This window comes from Aythya marila (assembly GCF_965140915.1).
Source record: "Aythya marila genome assembly, chromosome: 1".
Lineage (NCBI taxonomy): Eukaryota > Metazoa > Chordata > Aves > Anseriformes > Anatidae > Aythya > Aythya marila.
The window spans coordinates 132328268-132351715 of record NC_139042.1 but is presented as its reverse complement, the minus strand read 5'-3'; the positions used below and the strand labels follow the sequence as shown (position 1 = coordinate 132351715).

The 23448-nt window shown below is 38.5% G+C and overlaps 1 protein-coding gene across 3 annotated transcripts in view; it reads left to right on the top strand.

Annotated features, from left to right (window-relative positions):
- PACSIN2 (protein kinase C and casein kinase substrate in neurons 2) overlaps positions 1–23448 on the top strand; it is a 41402-nt gene that overhangs the window by 7290 nt on the left and 10664 nt on the right. For all 3 annotated transcript variants that reach the window (XM_082768257.1, XM_082768256.1, XM_082768255.1), the window contains exons 2-6: positions 13760–13916; positions 14666–14901; positions 15559–15714; positions 16806–16981; positions 21430–21550. In XM_082768257.1, the coding sequence (XP_082624383.1) occupies positions 13760–13916; positions 14666–14901; positions 15559–15714; positions 16806–16981; positions 21430–21550 (846 nt within the window). The remainder of the gene's footprint in view (positions 1–13759; positions 13917–14665; positions 14902–15558; positions 15715–16805; positions 16982–21429; positions 21551–23448) is intronic.

Sequence of the window (23448 nt, the reverse complement as noted above, 5' to 3'; positions counted from 1 at the left end):
ATGTCTGACTCAGGCTCTTATGCAGTGTGCCAGCTCCCCAATGCGTTTTATTGTGTTCTGTAAGAACTATGGGCCATGTCAAACTAGAGGGTATTACTATGTGGTTATCTTTTAAATATACTCATCCATCTGGTTTCATTTTACCTTTCAAATCTTCAATTAATTTTAAGTCTTCTTTTGTATAATTTGGATATAGTTTGGATTTTACCGTCTGGTAGCAAAGACAATGCCTTCACTTCAGTTATTTCAGCTGCCTGCTTAGCCTCTGCCAATCGATTTCCAATTTCAAAATCGGTGTTCCCCTTTTGGTGTCCCTGACAATGCATGATAGCTACCTTTTCTGGTTGTTTTACAGCCTCTAACAATTTTAAAATTTCTTCAGCATACTTTATGTGTTTTCACTGAGCGGTCAGCAATCCATGTTCTTTCCAAATTGCTCCATGAGCATGTACCACGCCGAATGTATATTTAGAATCTGTCCAAATATTTACCCTTTTTCCCGCTGCCAGTTCCAATGCTCTCGTGAGAGCAACTATCTCCGCCTTTTGAGCTGATGTTCCAGGGGGTAAAGGCTTAGACTCGATTACCTGCTGAGTAGTTGTTATAGCATATCCAGCTTTACGTTGTCTTTGCATAACAAAACTGCTCCCATCCGTGAACCAAGTTTCTTCCGCATCTTCCATGGGCTCCTCCTTAAGGTCTGGTCGGCTGGAATACACAGTCTCTATAGTTTCTAAACAATCGTGAATCACAGGTTGTGCCAGAGCATCACTAAGAAAAGAGGCTAGATTCACAATATTAGTTATCACAATTTCCACATTGTCCTGTTCTACCAATATTGCTTGATATTTCAAAATCATCAATTCTTGTTTAAGTTGTTTAAAGACTTTTTGTGCTTCTCCAGTCCAGACTAACTTTGACTGGTTAATCTTTATCAATTCACATAGAGGCTTTACCAATAGTCCATAATTATAAATCCAAAGGCGACACCAACCTGTCATTCCTAAAAAGGTTTGTAGCTCCTTTACCATTTGAGGTTCTGGAGTCTGGCAAATGACTTCCTTATGTTCAGTTCCTAGTTCTCGTTGTCCTTCCGAAATTTCAAATCCCAGATAGGTCACACTTTGTTGAGCCAGCTGGACTTTCTGTCAAGAGACTTGATATCCATTTAAACCCAGAAAATTAAGACGACTTATAGTCCATTGAATACAACTCCCTTTAGTCTCGGTAGCTATTAAGAGATCATCTACACATTGTAACAAAGCACCTTCAGTGTCCGGAGGCATCCATGTTTTGAGTTCCCTTGCTAATTGGTTTCCAAAAATAGTGGGGCTATTCTTGAATCCTTGAGGTAGTAATGTCCACGTAAGCTGCGTCTTTCTGCCTGAATCGGGATTTTCCCATTCAAAGGCGAATAGGTTTTGGCTTTCTGTGGCTAAGCCTAGGCAGAAGAAGGCATCTTTTAAATCCAGTACGGTAAACCAGACTTGACTATTCTTTAATTTAGTCAGCAAAGTATAAGGGTTTGCCACTACTGGATGTATATCCTCAGTGATTTTATTTATGGCCCTCAAATCCTGAACTAGCCTATAGCTTTTTCATCTGCCTTTTTAATTGGCAATATGGGTGCATTGTATTCTGATTCGCATTCAATAATCTATACTGTAAAAATTTATTAATTATCTCTTTAATTCCTTTCCTATCTTCTATCCTCAAAGGATATTACTTAACCTTAATGGGTTTCTCTCCTGGCTTTAATTTAATAATTATTAAGGTCACATTTTTATCTCTTTCAGGGGTTTCAGTAGCCCAAACTCCTGGACATACTTGATCTGTGATCTCTAAAGGTATTTCACTTTTAGGGTCAGTTTGTATTAGTGCCAAGCTTAACACATTTGTTAGTTGTTCTTCTCCTATACTTAATTCCATTTTCCCTTTTTCAAAGACAATTTCTGCTCCTACTTGCTCTAATAAATCTCTACCTAAGAGTGCCCATGAGGAGCTAGGCATATATAAAAATCTGTGTATGCCCCATTGTTTCCCTAACTTGTACTTCAAAGGTTCACAAAAATAAGCCTTTTCGGTTACACCTTGTCCTGGTTTCAGTTAGAACAGAGTTAATTTTCTTCCTAGTAGCTGGTAGAATGCTATGTTTTGGCTTAGGATGAGAAGAGTGCTGATAACACCCCGATGTTTTAATTGTTAAAGAGCAGTGCTTATACCAAGCCAAGGACATCTCAGCCTTTTGCCCTGTCCTGCCAACAGGCAGGCTGGGGGTGCAGTAAGAGCTGGGAGGGGACAGACCCAGGACAGGTGACCCAAACCAGCCAGAGGGGTATTCCATACCATCTGACGTCATGCTAAACAATATATAGGGGTGGCTAACCGGGGGGAGGGGGCCGGACTGCTCGGGGTTAGGCTGGGCATCGGTCAGCGGGTGGTGAGCAATTGCATTGTGCATCACTTGTTTGTACACATTATTAGTAGTGGTACTATTATCATCATTGTATTATTATTATTATTATTATTATTATTATTATTATTATTATTTTGTCTTATTAAACTGTCTTTATCTCAACTCACGGGCTTCACTTTCCATTTCTCTCCCCCGTCCCAGAGAGGGAGGGGGAGGGTGAGCGAACAGCTGCGTGGTGTTTAGCTGCTGGCCGGGTTAAACCACGACACACCTTTTACCCTAACATAATAATTCTGTGAAGGCATTAATGCTTGATTTAGAACTGAATACGTTGCCCCATATCAATAAGAAATTTCACTTCCATTCCTCCCCTAGCTTCATTATAACCAGTGGAGGATCCGCTATGGTAGATTCCCCAGGTCCCCGTTATTCCTGTTGAAATCAGGGGTCGATTATCCTAGGAAAAGGCTAGTCAATTTGTCCTCCGAAGCCAGGTCCAAACCGTTTTGTTTTATTTATTTATTTATTTATTTATTTTCATTACATTTCAGAGTTGGTCCAAAAATTCCATAGGGGTTTCTTTTAGACCTTGTTGGAAGCATATTCTCAATTCCCAATTCATCCAGGTTTTAGTATTTATTTAACCGTTCATAATTTTCAGGATGATTCGGGTCTTAGTGGGGGTCGGTCAGGGGAATGCAATTGTCCACAGTTCCCTGAGCGGTCCCATCGGCAATCTGAGCTCGCACATGAACTCAGGTTGTTTTAAGAGTTAACTGCTTTTCTGTTTCTGTGACAACTCTCTCGGACCCATCGTGGTCCCTTTGCCCTAAAGGGCTAACACCCGTGATTTTAAGATCTCTGCCTCGGGCAGAGGCAGAACTATTAACATTCCTACATCCTCTTTCCCTGCTCATTCAACTTCAAACACCTTTAACACTTTCAACAACCCTTTTAACACTTCCTTTATCTTTCTCCAGCCTGTACTTCTCTAATGCCATCATCAAAGGCTCAGTCAGGGGCCAACTTAATTCTGTACCTTTTCCCACCAAGATGCTGAAACATCAGTATACAACATTTCATCCTGTTCTGCTTCTCCAAAAACAACACTAACTGTAGCAAAATATTATAGTTTAAAGTTCCATTTAGGGGCCACTTTTCTCCACATTCCAGCTTATAAAGTGGCCACCACTGATTACGATATTTTATCGATGTTTTCCTGTTCACACTTCCACCGGCAGATCCTCCAATATCCTTCCAGTGACTTAAAACACATCCTAACACACTTTTCTTTAAAATTTCACTGCTTGTTTGCCCCCCCATTTTCCAGTTTACACTTTCAGAATACACATGTTACTTGCAAAAGCGTATCACAAAACGTATCACTCACAAAAATACGGGCACGCATTATCTTTCAGTAGCGATGTCACAAAACTACTATTACCAGCAATATTGCCAAAATCACAATAACAATAGTCAGAGTCAAATTCCACATGCGATAAGTCAGAAAACCGAACTGTGTAACACCGTAATGATATCTTTCTTATAACAATGCCACGAACCTACTATTACCACCAGGAAAATAGCCAAAATCGCAGTAACAATAACCAGAGTTAAATACCATACTCCATGAGTCAGAAAACCGAAATAGACAACACAATTCCATATGGACCTTAAAGCGAACTCCTTCCTTAAGGTCCCCAAACATATACTTATGGTGCTAACCACAAAGTATATACCAAACACTGCCTCGCAGAAGATCACCTTCTGACTTACAGACAGTTCCAGATGACCGGTCTACCAGAAAACCAAACCAGAATAAAGAATATACTCACTTACAATGATGGGGTCCTTGTCTGTCTCCGCAGTGATCCGGTGAGTCGAGGAGTCCCTCTGGGAAATCCCGGGGGTACCCTAGGGAGTCCTGTTCCCAGCGGGTCCTGCGGTCCGGCAGAGAGGTTGTCCCATCTGGGTCGCCAGATTGATTCAAAGATCGAAGCCGAAATTCCTTTAAGTGGTATATTCTTTATTGCAGCGCTGGATGCACAGGGGATCTCTCCACCTATCGTGCATACCCAAAGCGGAAAGCAGACTTGAATTTATACAATCAATCTATCAATATTCTACAAGTGCCTATACATATTCATTACCTATCCCCGCCTTCCCTCGCTTCTCATGCTAATTAGCCTTTTGGCACCTTGCGCCTGCGTAGAGCCTCCCAAGAATTGTGGGCAGGGGTCTTTGGGACGTGGGCAGGGGTCTTTGGGAGGAAGACCCCGAGTCTTCCTCACAGTGTACTTTTCACCTTTGGTCAGGAATCTGCTGAATTGGCATGTTTCTTAATTGCAAGAGCTGGTTGTTGCTAATTCTCCCGTTTGTTGTATCTTTATAATGAATTCCAATGTCCAGTTTCGAGATTTATAGTCCTTACATTCGTTTCTCTGTCCGTCTGCCGCTTCCTTATCATGAGTTCCAGTGTCTTGTTTCGAGATATACAGTCCATGTCTGGGGATTGTCCTTGCCTGCCCAATGCCTCCCCAATACCTCCTTAATCATTCTTAATAAGTTTTCTTGCTCTAAGTGTTTGATTTCTTTAATTTTTGCAATATAAGAACAGATTATATAACTGAAAAAAATAGGCTTTCAGTAATACCTTTCTGTATCATGAATTAGAAATAGCAGCTTTCACAATTAAATTGAGGAAACTTTTATTGCTTAGCTAAACTTTCAAAACTTTCAGCCTGGGTTTTTGTCTCCTGGCAGGAGAAGGATCTGGCCTATTGAAAAGGACCCTCCTCCTCCCCCCTCCCAACACACACACCTACTTCTTCCAAGTGTTCAACAAATAAAAGTATTCTAGGAGGCAGCATTTTGTACATACTTGCATGTAAGCTTGCTTAGAGAGCAAGGAATTGCAAAATAATAAGGAAAGATACTAAGAGATAATTGAGAGGTATTTGCCACAGAATGATTTCATCAAAGTTCCAATTCTAGTAATGCCTGGTGTTACTTAACACTTTCATTCTTCATCTTTCTGACAAGTTTCAGTGTACCTTGATGTATTTGACTGAACTCATGGTGCTATGGGTACAGAAATTTTAACATGGAGGAATCTCGTTGATACGCTTCAAGAAGAAATTCATTCATCTGTATTACTTAGCTTACAAAGGTAGCATGCTTTGGATAATTAAAGGTTACTGCTGATGGCAGCAACTTTTCCAAGGGAAAGTGGGGAATTTGGAACCCAGTGTTCAATTTGAAATCCTTTAGACTTTTTTCCACCTGTTATATGGATTCTCAGCGTTTGCATGGCTGTTATAAGTACATCTCAGTTTGTCATAATTGTTTATACCACTTGCTTGCATCCAATCAATATATTTTGAGAAAAAACTAGCATGTTAGAACATGCTATGTTGTTTTAGTAAGACACAATGAACAGACAACCCTATAGGTTTTGTTCTACTCAAGTAGCATTACAATCTACATGAAAGAATTTGTTGTAATAAATAGAATGCTAATTTTATGATGCATTTTATTAATCAAGCCCCAGCCTTATGCCTTCTTATCACTGTTGTGGTCATATTAGAAGAAGGAAGCATTGGTCTCAACTTGCTCAAGGTAATTATTCACTTAAATACCCATGAATGTTAGGAAAGTGATGAATAAGCATTTCTAGAGATCAAAGTAGAAGTGTATGTATATCTTTCAAGGTAAGGCATCTAAATGTACAGCCTGTAGAAATCGTTATTTTTAATGATACACAGGTTCTTTGTTGACAGTGCCACCTAAACCCTAGGTATGAGTCCTTATTCTTATTTTGTGCTAGCATCAACAATATGGAAGACCTCGCCGTTTATTGCAGGGTTGTTTATCTGTGCTGTGAAAACATGTACTAACCTAGACAAAAACAGGCATTCTGAACAACTGCTAAAAGAGTGTCTGGCATTAGCTCTAGAAACTCAGGACTATGGCGGATTCCCTTGGAGGACAGGACCTGGTGTGCATTTTGCGGTGCTAAGCACATCACTTCCATAGCAGTCTGAAGTTATAAACTTCATTATAAGCAGCCTGCTGAGATGGTCTTGGTCCTGCTTGTTTGGGTGTTCCTGATGTTTCTGCTTTGTGTCTACTGCTGTCAGCCAGCGTCTGTGTGAATTATTTCTGAAGGGGGTGCACATGCTAGATGCACAGGAGAATTTAAGAGGGAGGAGCCCTGCCCCCCAAAAAAACAAACAAACAAAAAAAACCCACAGCAACAACAACAACAAAAAACAACTAGCTTCTCTGGAATGTTAAAAAGATGTTTTGATGTTGAGGGATTTCAGTTACTTGTTATTGAACACTTCTACCGTAGGAGACACGTCTGTTTTGCTCTTCTGTTTTAAAAACACTTGAACTCTGTAACACTAGATTGCTGTCATCTTCTTTATGCATTTTTTTTTCCTTCTAGCATTGAGTAACAATGTTTTCCATTTATATTGCCAGGTATTTGCTTACTGATATGTGAGCTCTTAAGCTCACAGATATCTAAAGTCAGTAGCCTTTAAGATCTTAAAGGGCTTAAGAGCTTCCTCAGATTTTTTTTTCTTGCATCCAGTGATGAATTTACACTGGTAAACTTTCAAAACTTACATACACAAAGATAGCTTGAGTATCTATATAAGCTCTATGTATGTGCTAATTATGCACCAAGATGATTCTGTTTATGTGCAAAAACCAATTTGAATCCACACAGAGATTCAAAGTGCACATGACAATCTTGTACAGGGTTTCAAAATGTGCCTTTAATCTCTGTTTTGCATGTTCATTTTGAGGGAGAATATATGCTATGGCATTGAGTATTATAAAAATTAATAGTGGTTGAAGTGTTTGAAAACTTCCTGATTTATACTAGTGGTTGACAGGAACGTTGGAAATAGTGTGTCCCCATACTGATTATCGGTAGGTGTGGGTTTGATGAAGCCTTCAAAGCTCATTATTGTGCATTTCTTGCCTCTGAATTTTTGCTAGTAAAACCAACCATCAACACCAACCAAACCCAAAACAAACACAAAAACAACTTATATGCTATGGTGACTTCAGAGATAAGCAAATTTATTTTCTTTCAAATGGTTCCAGTTTATAAAGGCTGACTAGTTATGGATAAGCTAGGCAAGTCTGGAAGAAACATCAAATCTTAATTCAGGCATTTGAAACTCGTATAGTAGTGGTTATAGCAACTATAATATGCTGAAATTAATTGACTGGAATTTAGCAGTAGCTGAATGTTTGTCACTTTGTGTTGCTGACAAATTAAAATACCCTTATTTTTCATTCAGTGTACCAGAAAAACCTACTTAGTATGTTTAACTCTTCGTGCAATTTTATCCTGGTCTATGAATATGCTTTAAAAATAAAAACACCACATAAACTACCACAAAGTCTGTTAGTTGTGGTAAAAGTGCCTAAATAATTTAACACAGAGGGAGAGTCATGACTGCTGTGAAATTGTGTATTAAAAAAAAAAAAAAAAAAAAAAAGTACAGTACTGTGGCTGTAAGCTCTTAAATATTCCCCCATTTATCATATCAGTACCAGTGGTTGGCTACATTAGTACCTGGGTGGTCACAAAGGAAAGGCGACTGCACTGCTAGCCGTATGATGCTGAATGTCTGATCGCTGTGTGTTCTTTCTCTGGCTGTGGCAGATTCTCTAAATCATAGCTTTGAGAAAAGATTTGAGATGACTTTGAGTGCTGTGATCATATCTGAGAGGAAATATCACAGTGAGAAGGAATTTTTTCTACTGAAGCAGATCTGAAGGTGTTTGCAACTCTGTAAGAGGAGAGGTGGGGCAAAAACTAGAATCACCTGAATTTTATTAGTAGCAAAGCTTGGAGTATTATTTGTAGTGGAAAAGGGGAAACTGGTAGCAAACTGAATTTATGAAAGAGGCAGGGGGATGGTTTCACAGTTAAAACTGAGAATCACAGTTTTCACAAAATTCACCAGTTCAATCAAGAAATTGGCCATCAGAGCAATATTTTGAAGAAGAATACTTTTGGGGGGATTATTTCCACTTGATGTGGTTCTAGTAACAAATGGTGAACAGCAACTGAACACGTGTTGATGCTAAAAATGAAAGCAGTTCTTAAATATCTTGTAGTAAAAGATGTCACTGCTCTTGAAACTGTAAAAAAAAAAAATAAAAAATAATAATAATAATCTTGTAGTCTTACAGTTTACTATCCTGAAATGAATGTTTCATTTGTAGGATGAGGACAAGGTCATGTCTTCATTGTATGCCATCTGTTTAACAGGAAACAATCCCCCAGACTCGGAGAGATAAGAATGTTGTTGTAGCTGGTGACATCCTATGTTCATGTACTGAACAGTGCTAATGCAGAAATCTGAAAATTGCAAAGCATTATGTAAATGCAGATCTGACTGAAACAAGGAAATGCAGGGTTGTTTTTTTTTTTTTCTGGCCAGCTACTAAAAATAATAATTGTCGTTTTTGTTTTGGTTCAAATACTTCTTCTGACTATGGGCAGCGGGGAAGCCTTGCACAATGTTTTCAGTCTACCTCAGAAATTGAAGAGAAGGGAGTCTTGAATAAAATACTGTGTTAAGGCATGTCTTTTCCAAAATTCAGGTTGTGTTTAGTGTGTTTGTCTGGTTTTACTTGTTTTAAGTTCTCTTCAGTTAACGTAGTGGTTCCTTGGCATGCACAAAAACTGAAATCCTTTTCCCTTTACTTGACTCCCTAGTCTCTATGGCAGACTGCACATTCCACTTCTCTCAAAGTTTTGGCATTGCAATTTAATCTATGGACAGTGCAACTTTCAAGCAGTGGTTTCATTGTACAAATTAAAACAATTTGCAGGTATAGAAAATCTTTTAAATAATTCTATGAGGTTTATAACATGTTTTGCATAGAAATGTTTGTGAATCTATTTTAAATCACTTCAGTTAGTATTACCTTTAAATGTTAAAGTATTCTATGGAATACTTTATATTGAAAGTATTGCTATATGAAAATAGTACCAAATTTCAGCTCTGGCAGGGGGGAGTTTAGTGGGCTAAGGAGGGAATCAGCACTCAGAATAGGCACATGTTCACAAAGGGAAGGGAGATGGCTGTTGGTGACTTTAGTCTTAAAGCACTGTGCTATTTTGATGTTGATTCTGTTTGGTTGCTCATAAGTTGTTTACATCTTGGTCCTTCCATCTGATCATGTTTAAATGCTATTAATGTGATATCCTAAATTTCTTGAGTGAGATAAAAGTCCAGCATAACTTCCTTTACAAAACTGTACTGAGAACACTCAAATGCAGGTTTTGCCCAATCTTGCCCAACGTGGTTATCGCACTTCATCAAACTGTGTCTTCCCAAGAAGTGCCTGCTTTTCAACAGGTCCTGCTTGGAGGTGCGTCCTGGAGCTCTCACTAACAGTTCCTTGCTGCCACCCTGTCCTGTGGGCTCCATCTGTAGGGTGACTTGTATCCCGGAGTCTTTAGGTCAGTCCTTTCTGACCTGTGCTGCAGACAATAAAGAAAAGAAAGAAGGGATCACTGGGGGACTTAAGAGCAGCTGAAAGCCAGAAGTCATTCAGGATTGTCAGTTAAGAGATGCAAAAAATGATTGGAAAAGTGAAATGTACATGCTTATCTGCAGTTATGCTTATTTAGGCAGAGGTGAAGTGGGGAGCTTCACTGGGAGCAGGTTAAAGTGAAGTTTTAAACATATCCATATGTGATATGGACATACTTGTGACCATTCTGCTCCTTGCATGTATTTCCTATCAGGGTCTGAGAAGCAAGTTTTGCCTTGTAAATATTTCTCTAAAAAGGGAGATGATAAACTAGGGAGATTAGCTGATGCTTCATATGTTTTAAATATTAGTAAATCACTAGGTTTTAAAAATGTGAAATGCCAAGTATATAACTTAAATTCTGTGGCATAAGAAAATTTACAGAAAAATGTTATTTCCAAAACTAGCTATCCTCATGGGGCATGGAATTTGAATAGGATGCCTTAACGTGATTTATGTAGTAGTAGTTTGAACATTTGGGGTTTGATTTGAAAATATTAATATAGAAGGCCTTCTTTGAGGTACAAGATTGTTATTCTCTAGTATTGTAGGCTTTGTTTGAAACTGTGGTGCTAGTTCCTTCAGTTCTCCTCAGGTGAAGGGTTGGTGTGGGTGAAATATCTCATGACAAAAGACTGAGTAGTGAGTGGACTGTGATAGGTAAACTGAATTTATTTCTCTGCATACTGCCTGAAATTTGGCAACTGTTGTGTATTACCATGTGGTTAGAATTTGCTCATACAACTCAAAATGAAAACATTAAAAATACCATGGAGCAGCCAGCAGCAGCAGCATTTAAAATGCTAATTTAGAAGTGAAAATTTATGAAAGGAAATGTTCCTGCTAGAGACATAAATCCCTGGGCATGTAACGAGACACAAACTAATGCTACTATAAGGCTTTCAATAGTTCTGCCAAATTAGTGTAACCTGTTTTAAGTCCACTTGGGTGTGAACCTACATCTGGAGTCATTTTAAGCAGATGAATGATTTGTCCCTTCTACTACAAACACTATAGAAAATAGTATTTGAGGTAGTTAAGTTTCTAGATGCTTTGATTACATGTGTATACGATATTTGTTAGTGTATGGTATCAGTCTGAAACTACTTATCTCTCAGTTGCTGTTTCCCCTGAAATTAAGATGTTACTTTTCATATATTCTTGTTAATAGATTAAATGTGTTTGGACATTGTGTGTCTGATGATTTTGATACCAGCTTCTTTGTGATGCTGGTAGCTTCTTGTCTTCAATTGTATTACAATTTAAGTCTTCCCCCTCTCCCACCTCCAAAAGGAGAGGGTACTTTTTGACAAGATTAAGACAAATCAATGACTGCTAACTAACACTAATTAGATGCTACCAAAGTTTATTTGATCTATTGAAATGGTTGTAGTCCAAAAAATGCCAGAATGAATGCTTTGAGGCCAGTGTCTAAAGGAATCATTGTCCTGTGGTTGATTGCTTTGGGATTCTTTTTTTTTTTTTTTTTTTTTTTGGTTTTTTGTTTTTTGTTTTTGTTTTTTGCATCTCTGACAAGGAATCTTGACAATATATTTGCAGCCTGAATTATGTCTGCATTTATTGGCATAGTCGCTGATAAAGCCCCACTTATTTTTCCAGCATTTAATATAGTTTTTCTTCTTTTAAGAATATTAGATTTTTTTCCTGTGTACTTCAAGGAGCTTTTCTGAAGTGGATGGCTTGCACGTACATCTGCTGGCAAAATTATTCATAAATGTGAACCTGAAAGTTGGATGGGTTCCTATATTTAAGATGCGAATAGGATGTGATTTGAATCTGAAAATGACGAATATGCTTTAAGTATTTGAATGGTTGACCTACTGCCTTACTGCTAATCTATTTTTTCAGTCCCGTGGTTAGGGCTGATAAGAAATTGACTGTAATATTTAATAGTCTGTGCAAATTGTTACCTGAGGTTTTTATGTCTTGTTTAATGTTTACAAAAGCCAACCTGAATGACCTTGAAATCAGTGGAAATATTACTTTGTCCTCAGTGTCGGGCTTTTTTTCCCATAACCTAGACTGAGGTTATCTTGTTGGTATACACACGAATGAAAGGGCGTTCATTTATATAACGAATGTTCATTATATATTGTACATTTTCCTCCATATCCATCTGTCTTTGTTGCTTGTACAATGAACACCTATGTGCTTTCTCTCTCAAAAAGTTTCTTGTTAATGAAACAAGAGGTTTCATTATATTATATTATATTATATTTGACCTATTTCAAATAGGTCTGGGAACTTCAAGTCACTGCTATCAGCATTGAGCCCACATAGAAGCCTACTGTGGAATTTAGAACTACTTGCTACTGTTATATATGGAGTAGTAATTCGTGTCAGAAAAATGGTTGATATTAATAAAGAAGGGGGAGATTTGGGAATGTGGCAATGGGGGTCGGAAAGCCTCGTGGTTGGTGATAACATCAAACTCTTTAACGATGGGGTCATCAGGAATGTAAAGAGTTTAGAGGAAATAAGGGTGATTGAGGCGACGCCCTGCCATCTGGGATTGCTTGTTTTCCCCTCAACGGAAGTTGCGGGGGCGGTTTGCTGGTTAGAACTGTTAACATTTATTGTTTAGTGTGGTTTCAAGTGCTAACGAAACGCGGGAAAAGCAATCACGTTTTGTTGCTTTCGGGAACCTTGTGGTGGGCAGAGCACGTGCAGAAGAAGAGGGAGACAGTCGAAGCCGCTCCTGCAGTCTGGAACAAAAGGTTGCTAATGGTGATGGGGAAACCGTGAGCCTTTCACCCACACCGACCACCACAAAGAGAATTATAATATGAAGCGGGGATAGGATATCCATATGTATAGGCGTACTCGGGTTTCTTGTAAATATGTAACAGCAATGTCCTATATATATTTGGAAAGTTCGACGGTTGCGTGTGCGTGTTGGTAGAGCATAGACTCCCTGCGCACCCAGCGCTGTTTACTTGCCTTTTATAAATATTCTTTTATGTTACTAAATTCAGAGTTGAGACTTCATTTATAACACTACCTAGCTCGTTGGTACTGAAGCACAGCTGTAATGCAGGGCACATCTGACCTCTCCTGTATATGCAGCATAATGTGTATATGCATATATAAAACACACTGGGTGTGTTTTTCAGTACTACATCATTGGAAAACAAAACCTCTAATGTTTGGTGAAGATTTTATGATACTCCTTTGCACGTCTCTACAGTTCTATTAATCTTTTAAAATTAATTGAGCAGAATATAGAATTAAGTTATTAGATACTCTGCAATAAGCACAGAAGAGGGAAATAATGTATTTAAGTATCTTGATTATCTAAAACACTGCCAAGCAATAATAATGCAAAACAGTTGCTTAATGACTGTTGTAACAACTACCCATAATTACATTGCAGGACTAATAACATGTAGCTTCTTTTGTAATGCCATTGTTGTATTGCTGACTAAACTGTCCACTGAATAGCTAGCTTTCATTTTTAGTGTATATATATATTTTTTTATTTTTTTATTTTTTTTCCGGAGAACATGTGGCTTTTCTGGTGTTCTTGCAAGCGGCTTCCAGCATCTTCTGGGCAGATTATTTTTCAACTTGTCTTCAGTATCTTATCCAAAGCAGTTAGGTTTTAAGATTAATTGAAAGTACTGTATGCTGTAATTGATGAATTCCTGTTAAATTATTTTACTTGTAGGTAACAGTATGTGTGTTAATCAGAGATTTAGCTTACTTTCAGATGTTTCAAGCAGGAATTGCTAAATGTTTGTCTCCTTATAGGTTGGAAATTACAAGCGCACAGTAAAACGAATTGATGATGGTCACAGACTTTGCAATGATCTCATGAATTGTATTCATGAACGGGCACGAATAGAGAAGGGCTATGCTCAGCAACTTACAGAATGGGCAAAAAGATGGAAACAGCTTGTGGAAAAAGGTAATAGATTCTAATTTTGAATTCTGGAATCTTTAATAAAAAGTTTCTGAATGTTTTTGGTAAGTGCAAAGTAGAAATATGTAGCCTCTAATGGAGCCTTTTCAAAAGGCTCGGTAGCATAACAAATGAATATTTCCAAGAGTAAGCTTTTCTGGATTAAAAACAAAACAACAACAACAAAAAGACAAAAACCCTGCTCCTTTTCTAGTTTGCTTATTTCTTATCGAAACAGATGAATCTTGCTTCCAGTGTTGAGATATCTGAATAGATTTGTTTTTAACGTAGTAGCTATTTCTAGGTAAATAACGGTAGAGAACTCTGAAAAGATGTCTGCAAAATAAGTTGTTGTTGGGAGAAAGTAATAGAAGAGAAGTATTGTTTTAATGGAAGGCTAATCTGGTACCATTTGAATTATTCTGAATTAGTTTGTATTTTCCTGGTTATCCATGGTTCAAAAAGTATGTTGAGAAATTGAAGACAGTTCAAAGAGGAGTTAATAGGTGTAATACTGAGAATCATGGTACAGGGAGGTGCAGGGCAGGCTAAATGAATATTATTTATTCTGAAGTAAAAACTTGTAATATTCTAATATAATTTTGTCTGAACTATTCCCTTTTCTAGATTTACATCAATATCTAGGAATTATTGTTTTGAAGTGAATATAAGTCAATAGCTCCAGGTAGTTTGTTGGGAATATAAGTTCCATGTGGGTGATGGTTACTGAGAATGACACTTTCTGTTGTGTTTAGGCCCACAGTATGGAACAGTAGAAAGGGCTTGGTGTGCTTTTATGTCAGAAGCTGAAAAAGTGAGTGAACTACATCTAGAAGTAAAAGGTTCACTGATGAATGAAGACTTTGAAAAAGTCAAGAACTGGCAGAAGGAAGCCTTTCATAAGCAAATGATGGGAGGATTTAAGGAAACCAAAGAAGCAGAAGATGGATTTAGGAAAGCTCAGAAACCCTGGGCAAAAAAGCTGAAAGAGGTACAGCAGTAGATTATGTATTAGATATCCTGTGTTATAATATATTAATGTCTCAAATCTTTATAAGGGAGTAAGCTCCCTGTTCTCTCTGCTGGACCCTCCTTTCTCAAAAAGATCTCCTGTCTTCTGTCCTCTTCTGAAAATAAATATTTTCTCTTGGTCTCTATTAATCTTGGTGACTTCAGTGAAAATCTGGAAAAAGTGGAATTTAAGTTATAATTTTAATTAAATCTGATCATATGCGTTGAAGTTGCAAATTGCTTGAAGAAATGAGCAAAGGAAAAATGTGTGTTTTCTCCTTCTCATGCAACAACATTATTCTTAAATAACAGGTTTGTAGAAGAAGGGGAGCAAAGGAGTACATGGGCATGAGGAAAAAAGTTCTATTTAGAACTTTTTGTAAACCTTTCCTTGAGTATTTCTTTACTTCTCTAAGCTTGTATGACTGACATTTCTTGTATGGTGAAAGAATGTTTATTGCTAAGTACTACAGTTTCCTTCTATCGATTCTTGTGTAGTGTTCATTCCTTGGCCTAAATAAAAAGTTGCCTGAAAATGAAAAAATACCCTGAAACAAAACCTCCCACTTTCTTCATTGCAACATGATTATTGTTTTATAAAGTGTTCCAGATGCAGAGATTGAAGTCTTCTTTTTAGGTGGAAGCCGCAAAGAAAGCATACCATGCAGCCTGTAAAGAGGAGAAACTGGCTATATCCAGAGAGACAAATAGCAAAGCTGATCCAGCACTAAATCCTGAACAACTTAAGAAATTACAAGACAAAGTGGAGAGAAGCAAACAAGATGTACTAAAGGTATATTTAATCTATAGCTTGTGCATATCTAAGCTTTTTTCTCCTGAATGTGATACAAACCACAGTGCAGCACACTTTCAGTTATGATCCTATACCAATATTTAACAGTTTTCTCCTGTGTGTCATTGATTAGTTCTTCTGTAAAGAATGGATAATACATTACCTCTTTTTCACATAAGTACTTTGAGTAGGGAAGGAAGTATAACTTCTGGATTTTCACTGTGTTATTCTACTTATTTACTAGTGAGGATTGAGTTATTTCATTTGAGAGGCTGTGAAGATAGATGCTTAAAGCTTGATTAAAATTGTTGTTGGTCTTGATTGTAGGATTTTTATTTTTTTTTTTAAGAAAGTAAGCTGATATAATGTATTTAAATAAAAGTAAATACACTTGAGGAAATGCTTTTCCATTGCCCAGTTTGGTTTATCTCTCTAGCAGGCTTCTGCCTAGAGCTTTGTCCTATGTGACTCTTAACTTTTTTGAAAAAACTTTTCCCTTTGAGATGCTGCTCTGTGATCTGGGAGGCTGATGTTATGTTGGGTGGGATCTTTTAATTCATGTTTCTGGTCTATTGCTGTAAATTAGTCTAAAGTTTGAGGTTCAGTTTAATAGAGCTCACTGGGTATGTGATTTTATGTTCACAGGAATTTATGCAACAGTATTCTCTTCATACCTCTCAGCGTACTATGTGGATTGCTGAAGGGGAAATGCTAACATTCTGAATTTATTTGGAGATCTTTAAATAAGACCTGTAACTTGAAAAATTGTTTACTCTGTTATACTTTGTACCTCCTTTGTTTTTTATCGTTAGTGTTACATTAACATTTGTCATGGTTTCTTTTGAAAAGCTGGAGAGGAGGCCTAGAACTGTATTATAATAGTTTTGTATTTTTTTTTTTTAGATAACTTCAATAATTTTGTAATTTTGTTAGATAACTCTCATTGGGATCTAACACAGATTGAAGTTATAAAAAGAGAATGCAGTTTGGGATCTTCTAGTCTAAGCCTTGTCCATTACTATATTGAGTCTTGGAGGATGGTAATAAAATATTGCTAATTATTTTTTTCCCTTTTTTTCCTCCCTCCCCAGACAAAAGAAAAGTATGAAAAATCACTTAAAGAATTAGATAGTGTGACACCTCAGTATATGGAAAACATGGAGCAGGTATTTGAACAGTGTCAGCAGTTTGAGGAAAAACGCTTACGTTTCTTTCGAGAAGTGTTACTGGAAGTTCAAAAACATCTTGACTTGTCTAATGTTGCAAGGTAAAACTGTGTAAGACCTTAAAATTAACACTAACGAGCAAAAAAATATTCAATACATCAAGTAGATAAGTTTAAAACCTGAATTGTTTCTACTTTTCTTGCTTCAATTTGCTTATAGTGTAAGAGGACCTTCTTTGTTTTGTCCACGATCAGACTTGCATCTATCCCTAGCATTTGCTAGTCTTATTGAACTTTATTAAATGAACTAGTAAGTCTTCATCCTTGATGTATTTTCATAATCAAATGTGTACCAATTTGAAAATATTCAGAGCTTAAAGAAAATGGATCAAGGACTGGGAAAGGAGAGTTTTGTTGTGTTATGTCTTCAATGTGTATTGGAGAACAAACTAAGTTCAGCCCCACAAATCTTAGTGCTGGCACAAAAAAAGGGGTGATGGGGCAAGAATATATATAGCTAGCAATAGGTAAGAGCAAGATCACTTATTTCGGCATTATCATCATTTTGGTTTGCTTCAAAGTTCTTACTGTTGAAAGCAGTTTCTTTTTCTCTGAGAGAAAGATAGGATTGTCATCCATTTGAATTCAGTTTAATTGCATTGAAACAAACAACAGATCAGAAATAAATAAGAAGTGGTTAACTTAAAAAGGCAGGGTGGGGAAAACTGCAGAAGGTGAGCAAGTGGAGGAGCAGTGGTTTTCCTTTTAAGGTACTTGGGAGATTTGGGTGTAGTGTCTTATGGTAAGTTAGTAAGGTGAAAACAAGGAAAGGAGCTATTAGGATAAAACTAGAGACAAAGCAACCGTAACTGTTTATTTCACTATCTTGCTCTCTTTGCATATAAAGAGATAAAAAGAGTAAAATAAACTCCTAGAAGAAGGTTTGTGTTTTAACTTTAAGACAGACTGATAAAACTGAAGAGCACAGTCCAGAAAGTAGTCATGTCTTGTTTTCTGTGACTGTAGATGTCCAGTTGGTTGTTGATTTGGGTTAACTGATGAGTCATTCAAACAGATTAATTCAGTTTCTCAAAATGCATGCCTCTCCATTGCTTAAATACATTCAAAGAAACTCCACTGTAGTCAAATACCGCATACATGTTAGTCAAAATATAGAAATTTACAAGTTTGGTAATACATCTTAAGAGATACTTTGACTCCTTGATAATGTAGCACTAATGAATTGTAAGTCTAGATTTTGTGTGACTTGACCTGGAAGGATTTCCACAAATTCCCTCTAGCTTGAGGATAGACTGCTAATTTTGTGTCACATTTGAGCATTGTAGATGTTGTGTTAAGACCTCTTTATACTGTGTGGGTTCCATATTGCACCATATTTTATTTTTTTTTTTAAAAAGTGGGGGGGAGAGGGGAGAGTTGTATATGTAATCACAGCCTGTAGAACAAATATATCACATACATGGTTTGGGATCAAAATTGTATCTGTAATGTGGCTTCTATTCTATGAATAATTTAAAGTTACTAGAATTCAATGTGGCAAATAATAATTAGACTCAAAGATAGGTAAAAGCAGCAAGGTTCTTTTTTCTAGTGTTTGATATTTTAAGTAAATAGTATAATTAAAATCAGAGTACCTAAAACAGTAAAAGCCATTAGCAGGTATAAAAAATAGACGCTTTCTTATGCATTTTAAAAACACATTTCAGAATCACAGAATTTTCTAGGTTGGAAGAGACCTCAAGGTCATCGAGTCCAACCTCTGACCTAACGCTAACAGTCCCCACTAAACCATTTCCCTAAGCTCTACATCTAAACGTCTTTTAAAGACCTCCAGGGATGGTGACTCCACCACTTCCCTGGGCAGCCTGTTCCAGTGCCTCACAACCCTTTCAGTGAAGAAGTTCTTCCTAACATCTAACCTAAAACTCCCCTGGCTCAACTTAAGCCCATTCCCCCTCGTCCTGTCACCAGGCACGTGGGAGAACAGGCCAACCCCCACCTCGCTACAGCCTCCCTTGAGGTACCTATAGAGAGCGATAAGGTCGCCCCTGAGCCTCCTCTTCTCCAGGCTGAACAAGCCCAGCTCCCTCAGCCGCTCCTCGCAGGACTTGTTCTCCAGGCCCCTCACCAGCTTTGTCGCCCTTCTCTGCACCCGCTCAAGCACCTCGATGTCCTTCTTGTAGCGAGGGGCCCAAAACTGAACACAGTACTCGAGGTGCGGCCTCACCAGAGCTGAGTACAGGGGGACGATCACCTCCCTAGCCCTGCTGGTCACACTGTTCCTGATACAAGCCAGGATGCCGTTGGCCTTCTTGGCCACCTGAGCACACTGCTGGCTCATATTCAGCCGACTATCCACCATCACTCCCAGGTCCTTCTCTGCCTGGCAGCTCTCCAACCATTCCTCTCCCAGCCTGTAGCTCTGCTTGGGGTTATTGCGCCTCAGGTGCAGGACCCGGCACTTGGCCTTGTTAAACTTCATGAAGTTGACCTCAGCCCATCGGTGCAGCCTATCCAGATCCTCCTGCAGAGCTTTCCTACCCTCAAGCAGATCGACACACGCACCTAACTTGGTGTCATCTGCAAACTTACTGAGGGTGCACTCGATGCCCTCATCCAGATCATCGTTGAAGATATTAAAGAGGACTGACCCCAGCACCGAGCCCTGGGGGACGCCACTAGTGACTGGCCTCCAACTGGACTTGGCTCCATTCACCACGACTCTTTGGGCCCGGCTATCCAGCCAGTTTCTAACCCAACGAAGCGTGCGCCAGTCCAAGCCAAGAGCAGCCAGTTTCTTGAGGAGAATGCTGTGGGAGACGGTGTCAAAAGCCTTGCTGAAGTCAAGGTAGACCACATCCACAGCCTTTCCCTCATCCACCCAGCGCGTCACTCTGTCATAGAAGGAGATCAGGTTCGTCAGGCATGACCTGCCTTTCATAAAGCCATGCTGACTGGGCCTGATCGCCTGCTTGCCCTGCAAGTGCTGCATGATGACTCTCAGGAGGATCTGCTCCATGAGCTTTCCTGGCACTGAGGTCAAACTGACAGGCCTGTAGTTTCCCGGGTCTGCCCTCCAGCCCTTCTTGTAGATGGGCGTCACGTTTGCTAGCCGCCAGTCAATTGGGACCTCCCCCGATAGCCAGGACTGCTGATAAATGATGGATAGTGGCTTGGCCAGCTCCTCTGCCAGTTCCCTCAGTACCCTTGGGTGGATCCCATCCGGCCCCATCGACTTGTGCACATCTAAGTGCCGTAGCAGGTCACCAACCAGTTCTTCATGGATAATGAGGGCCACATCCTGCTCCCCATCCCCTTCCACCAGCTCAGGGTACTGAGTATCCAGAGAACATCCGGTATTGCCGCTAAAGACTGAGGCAAAGAAGGCATTGAGCACCTCCGCCTTTTCCTCATCTCTTGTAACTAAGTTTCCCCCCGCATCCAGTAAAGGATGGAGATTCTCCTTAGTCCTCCTTTTTGTGTTGATGTATTTATAGAAACGTTTTTTGTTATCTTTAACGGCAGTAGCCAGATTGAGCTCCAGATGAGCTTTGGCCTTCCTAATTTTGTCCCTGCACAGCCTTGCTACTTCTTTAAAGTCCTTCTTAGTGGCCTGCCCACTTTTCCAAAGCTTATAAACCCTGTTTTTCCTCCTAAGATCAAGCCACAATTCTCTGTTGAGCCAGGCTGGTCTTCTTCCCCACCAGCTCGTCTTTGGGCACGTGGGGACAGACCGTTCCTGCGCCATTAAGACTTCCCTCTTGAAGAGCGCCCAGCCTTCCTGGACCCCTCTGCCCTTCAGAACCACCTCCCAAGGGACTCCACCAACTAGTGTCCTGAGCAGCTCAAAGTCAGCCCTCCGAAAGTCCAATACAGCGGTTTTACTGGTCCCCTTCCTGGCCTCGCCAAGAATAGTGAACTCCACCATTGCGTGGTCACTCTGCCCAAGACAGCTCCCGACGATCACGTCCTCCACCAGTCCTTCTCTGTTTGTGAAGAGAAGGTCTAGCGGGGCACCTCCCCTGGTAGGCTCACTAACCAGCTGCGTCAGGAAGCTATCTTCCACGCTCTCCAGAATTTAACTCTGTTTCAGGTTTGAGATTTTAATTTTTATAATGAATCATAATTCTAATTGAATTAAGAACTGAGTTTCACAGAATGTAAATGTAGCACAAAAACAGTTTCTACTGTTGCATAGACAAGCTTTTAAATTCAAGAAACTTCAAGATTGGCATTTGATGTTAACATTCCTACTTAAATCTTACTGACAGCTAATTAAATTGCTTTACAAAACAGTAGTAATACTTAAATCTTGTAAATAAGGATTTTTTTTCACTGAACTTTTAGCAAGTTTGTTACTGTTCCTTTTTTTACAGGCAGTTAATAGCCTGTCCCAGAGAGCTTTTAAAATGTCTTGCTGTAATTTTTTTCAATACTATTGTGAACTTTGAACTTTTTTATTTAATATGGTTAGAGGATTTGCTGTTTCTAAATGGTGTACTAAATTTGAAGACAAATTTGTTTTGCAGTTACAAAAATATCTACCGTGAACTGGAACAGAACATCAAAACAGCAGATGCTGTTGAAGACTTGCGGTGGTTTAGAGCTAATCAAGGTCCAGGGATGTCAATGAATTGGCCTCAGTTTGAGGTAAGATCAGAGTAATGAAAGCCCAGACTTATGTCTGGTTTTTATGTCCTTGCTTTTTGTCACACTCCTTTCTGGTGAAACTCTTAGATTCAGACTTACAGCAGTGAATTTTGTTGTTTTTACAAGCCCTAACAGTTTTTATTTTCTTGATTCCATTGGAGTCCTCACTGCCTCTACTTTTGGAGGTGATTGTATCAAATACCAGTTTAAACAGAAAAGGGTGAGAAACTTTTTTTTTTTTTTTTTGGAAGCTGAAATCATTAGTAACCCATGTTTTAGTTGCTGTACCTCTGACATCTGTATATGTGATTCTCCCTTTATAGTGTCACACTTCAATTTTGAATCTCCTTGTTATCACTTAATGGTCAAGTAGGCAGCAAATACTATTGAAATAGGTTTAAGTATTTCAGTTCTGAAAACTTTGAAGCCTTTAACTATTTTGTCCGATACCATTATATTAAAAAAAAAAAAAAGTTCCACCTTGCACCAGTTAATTATACTGCTGAATACCATTTTCAAAAGAAATAAAGCTTTTGAGGAATGTTTTGCTAACTCAGTGTAGGAGAAACAAGTATCAAAATGTATCAGTGAAGATCATACTAGTGGAGTATTGAAAGGCTGGAATGAATTTCTGACCAGAACCATGGGATTAATTGAAATAATTTCTGGGCATTAAGTTAATAGAATGGAAACCTCAATTATGGAGTACAAAGTATTCTGTTTTAAACGTAATGGAAAGTATCACTTTTAAACATTGAATAACTTCAGATTTGAAGGTTTGGGGAAGAAAACTCATACCAGTACTGCAGTATTTCTTTGCCTGAAGCATGGAACTACAGTTACTTCTGTGTGGGGAAATACAATGTTTGTGAAAAAGCATGGTAATTATCACAAAATTCTGTTGTTACTATTTTTCTAATCGAGTGTTTTTTCATTTACATGCTACAAGGATGACGTAAGTAAAACAAAGTCATGATCAAACAAATATGAAATTGCATTATAAACTGCAAATATACTTAGGTCAGTAATCTTTAAATTGAGGTGACTCAGAAATCCAGTATGTATTTGTATGAGGTTAAAATAATAAGGTGCCTTTGAAAAGTTGGTCAGAAATCACTTAAGACTCACCATGCTACATGTACAAACCAGTAATAGCATCTCGCAAAATCTTTATTTTTTCTTAATATTTCACAGGTTATTTTTTGCATTGCAAATATCTCCTGACACTTTTTTGAAACTTATTAAGGCTTCTGAATATGAAACATGCCTAAGTGTAGGATGTTTACTTGTGTCCAGTTAGTTCTCTGGTGCCTGTTTTATATTGGTATGCAGCCTAGTTTGACTGGAAAGGTATAAGTTCTGTTCAGATCTCATCATGCCTGTCCATTTGCCTTCTGAAACTTGTGAATGTTTCAGAACATCAAGGAGAGGATGCTTAACAAATGACATCACGTTTTGTCAACAATTGTGTTGATTTGAGCCTTGACTTTTTTTGGATGGCTTTTAAGGACAATAAATTTACTAGATCTGGAGTGCAGTACTTTAAGTATTTGCTCACATTTCAGGGACAAGAGAAGTTCTATGCAATGACTTTAAAAAAAAAAAAAAAGCTCCTTTATCGGCCAGTCCTGGAGCGCTTCTTGAGAAGTAAACCTGTTATGTAAAGTAGATTGTAATGCTTTTTAAAATTAAATGTACTTGTAAAGTTAGATGTCTTGGCGTTATTTGAAACAGTAAAACTTCTTGGTACCACTTTGAAAGAGCTGCACTGATCAACTCCTTAGACTTCTCCAGTTGTCTGTCATATGTCTGGTATTTTAAGTCTTTTCAAGGTGTTCAGAATGCTAAGCAGGGAAGTACAGGTCACTCTGGTATTTGTGAGTAGCACAGGTATCCTA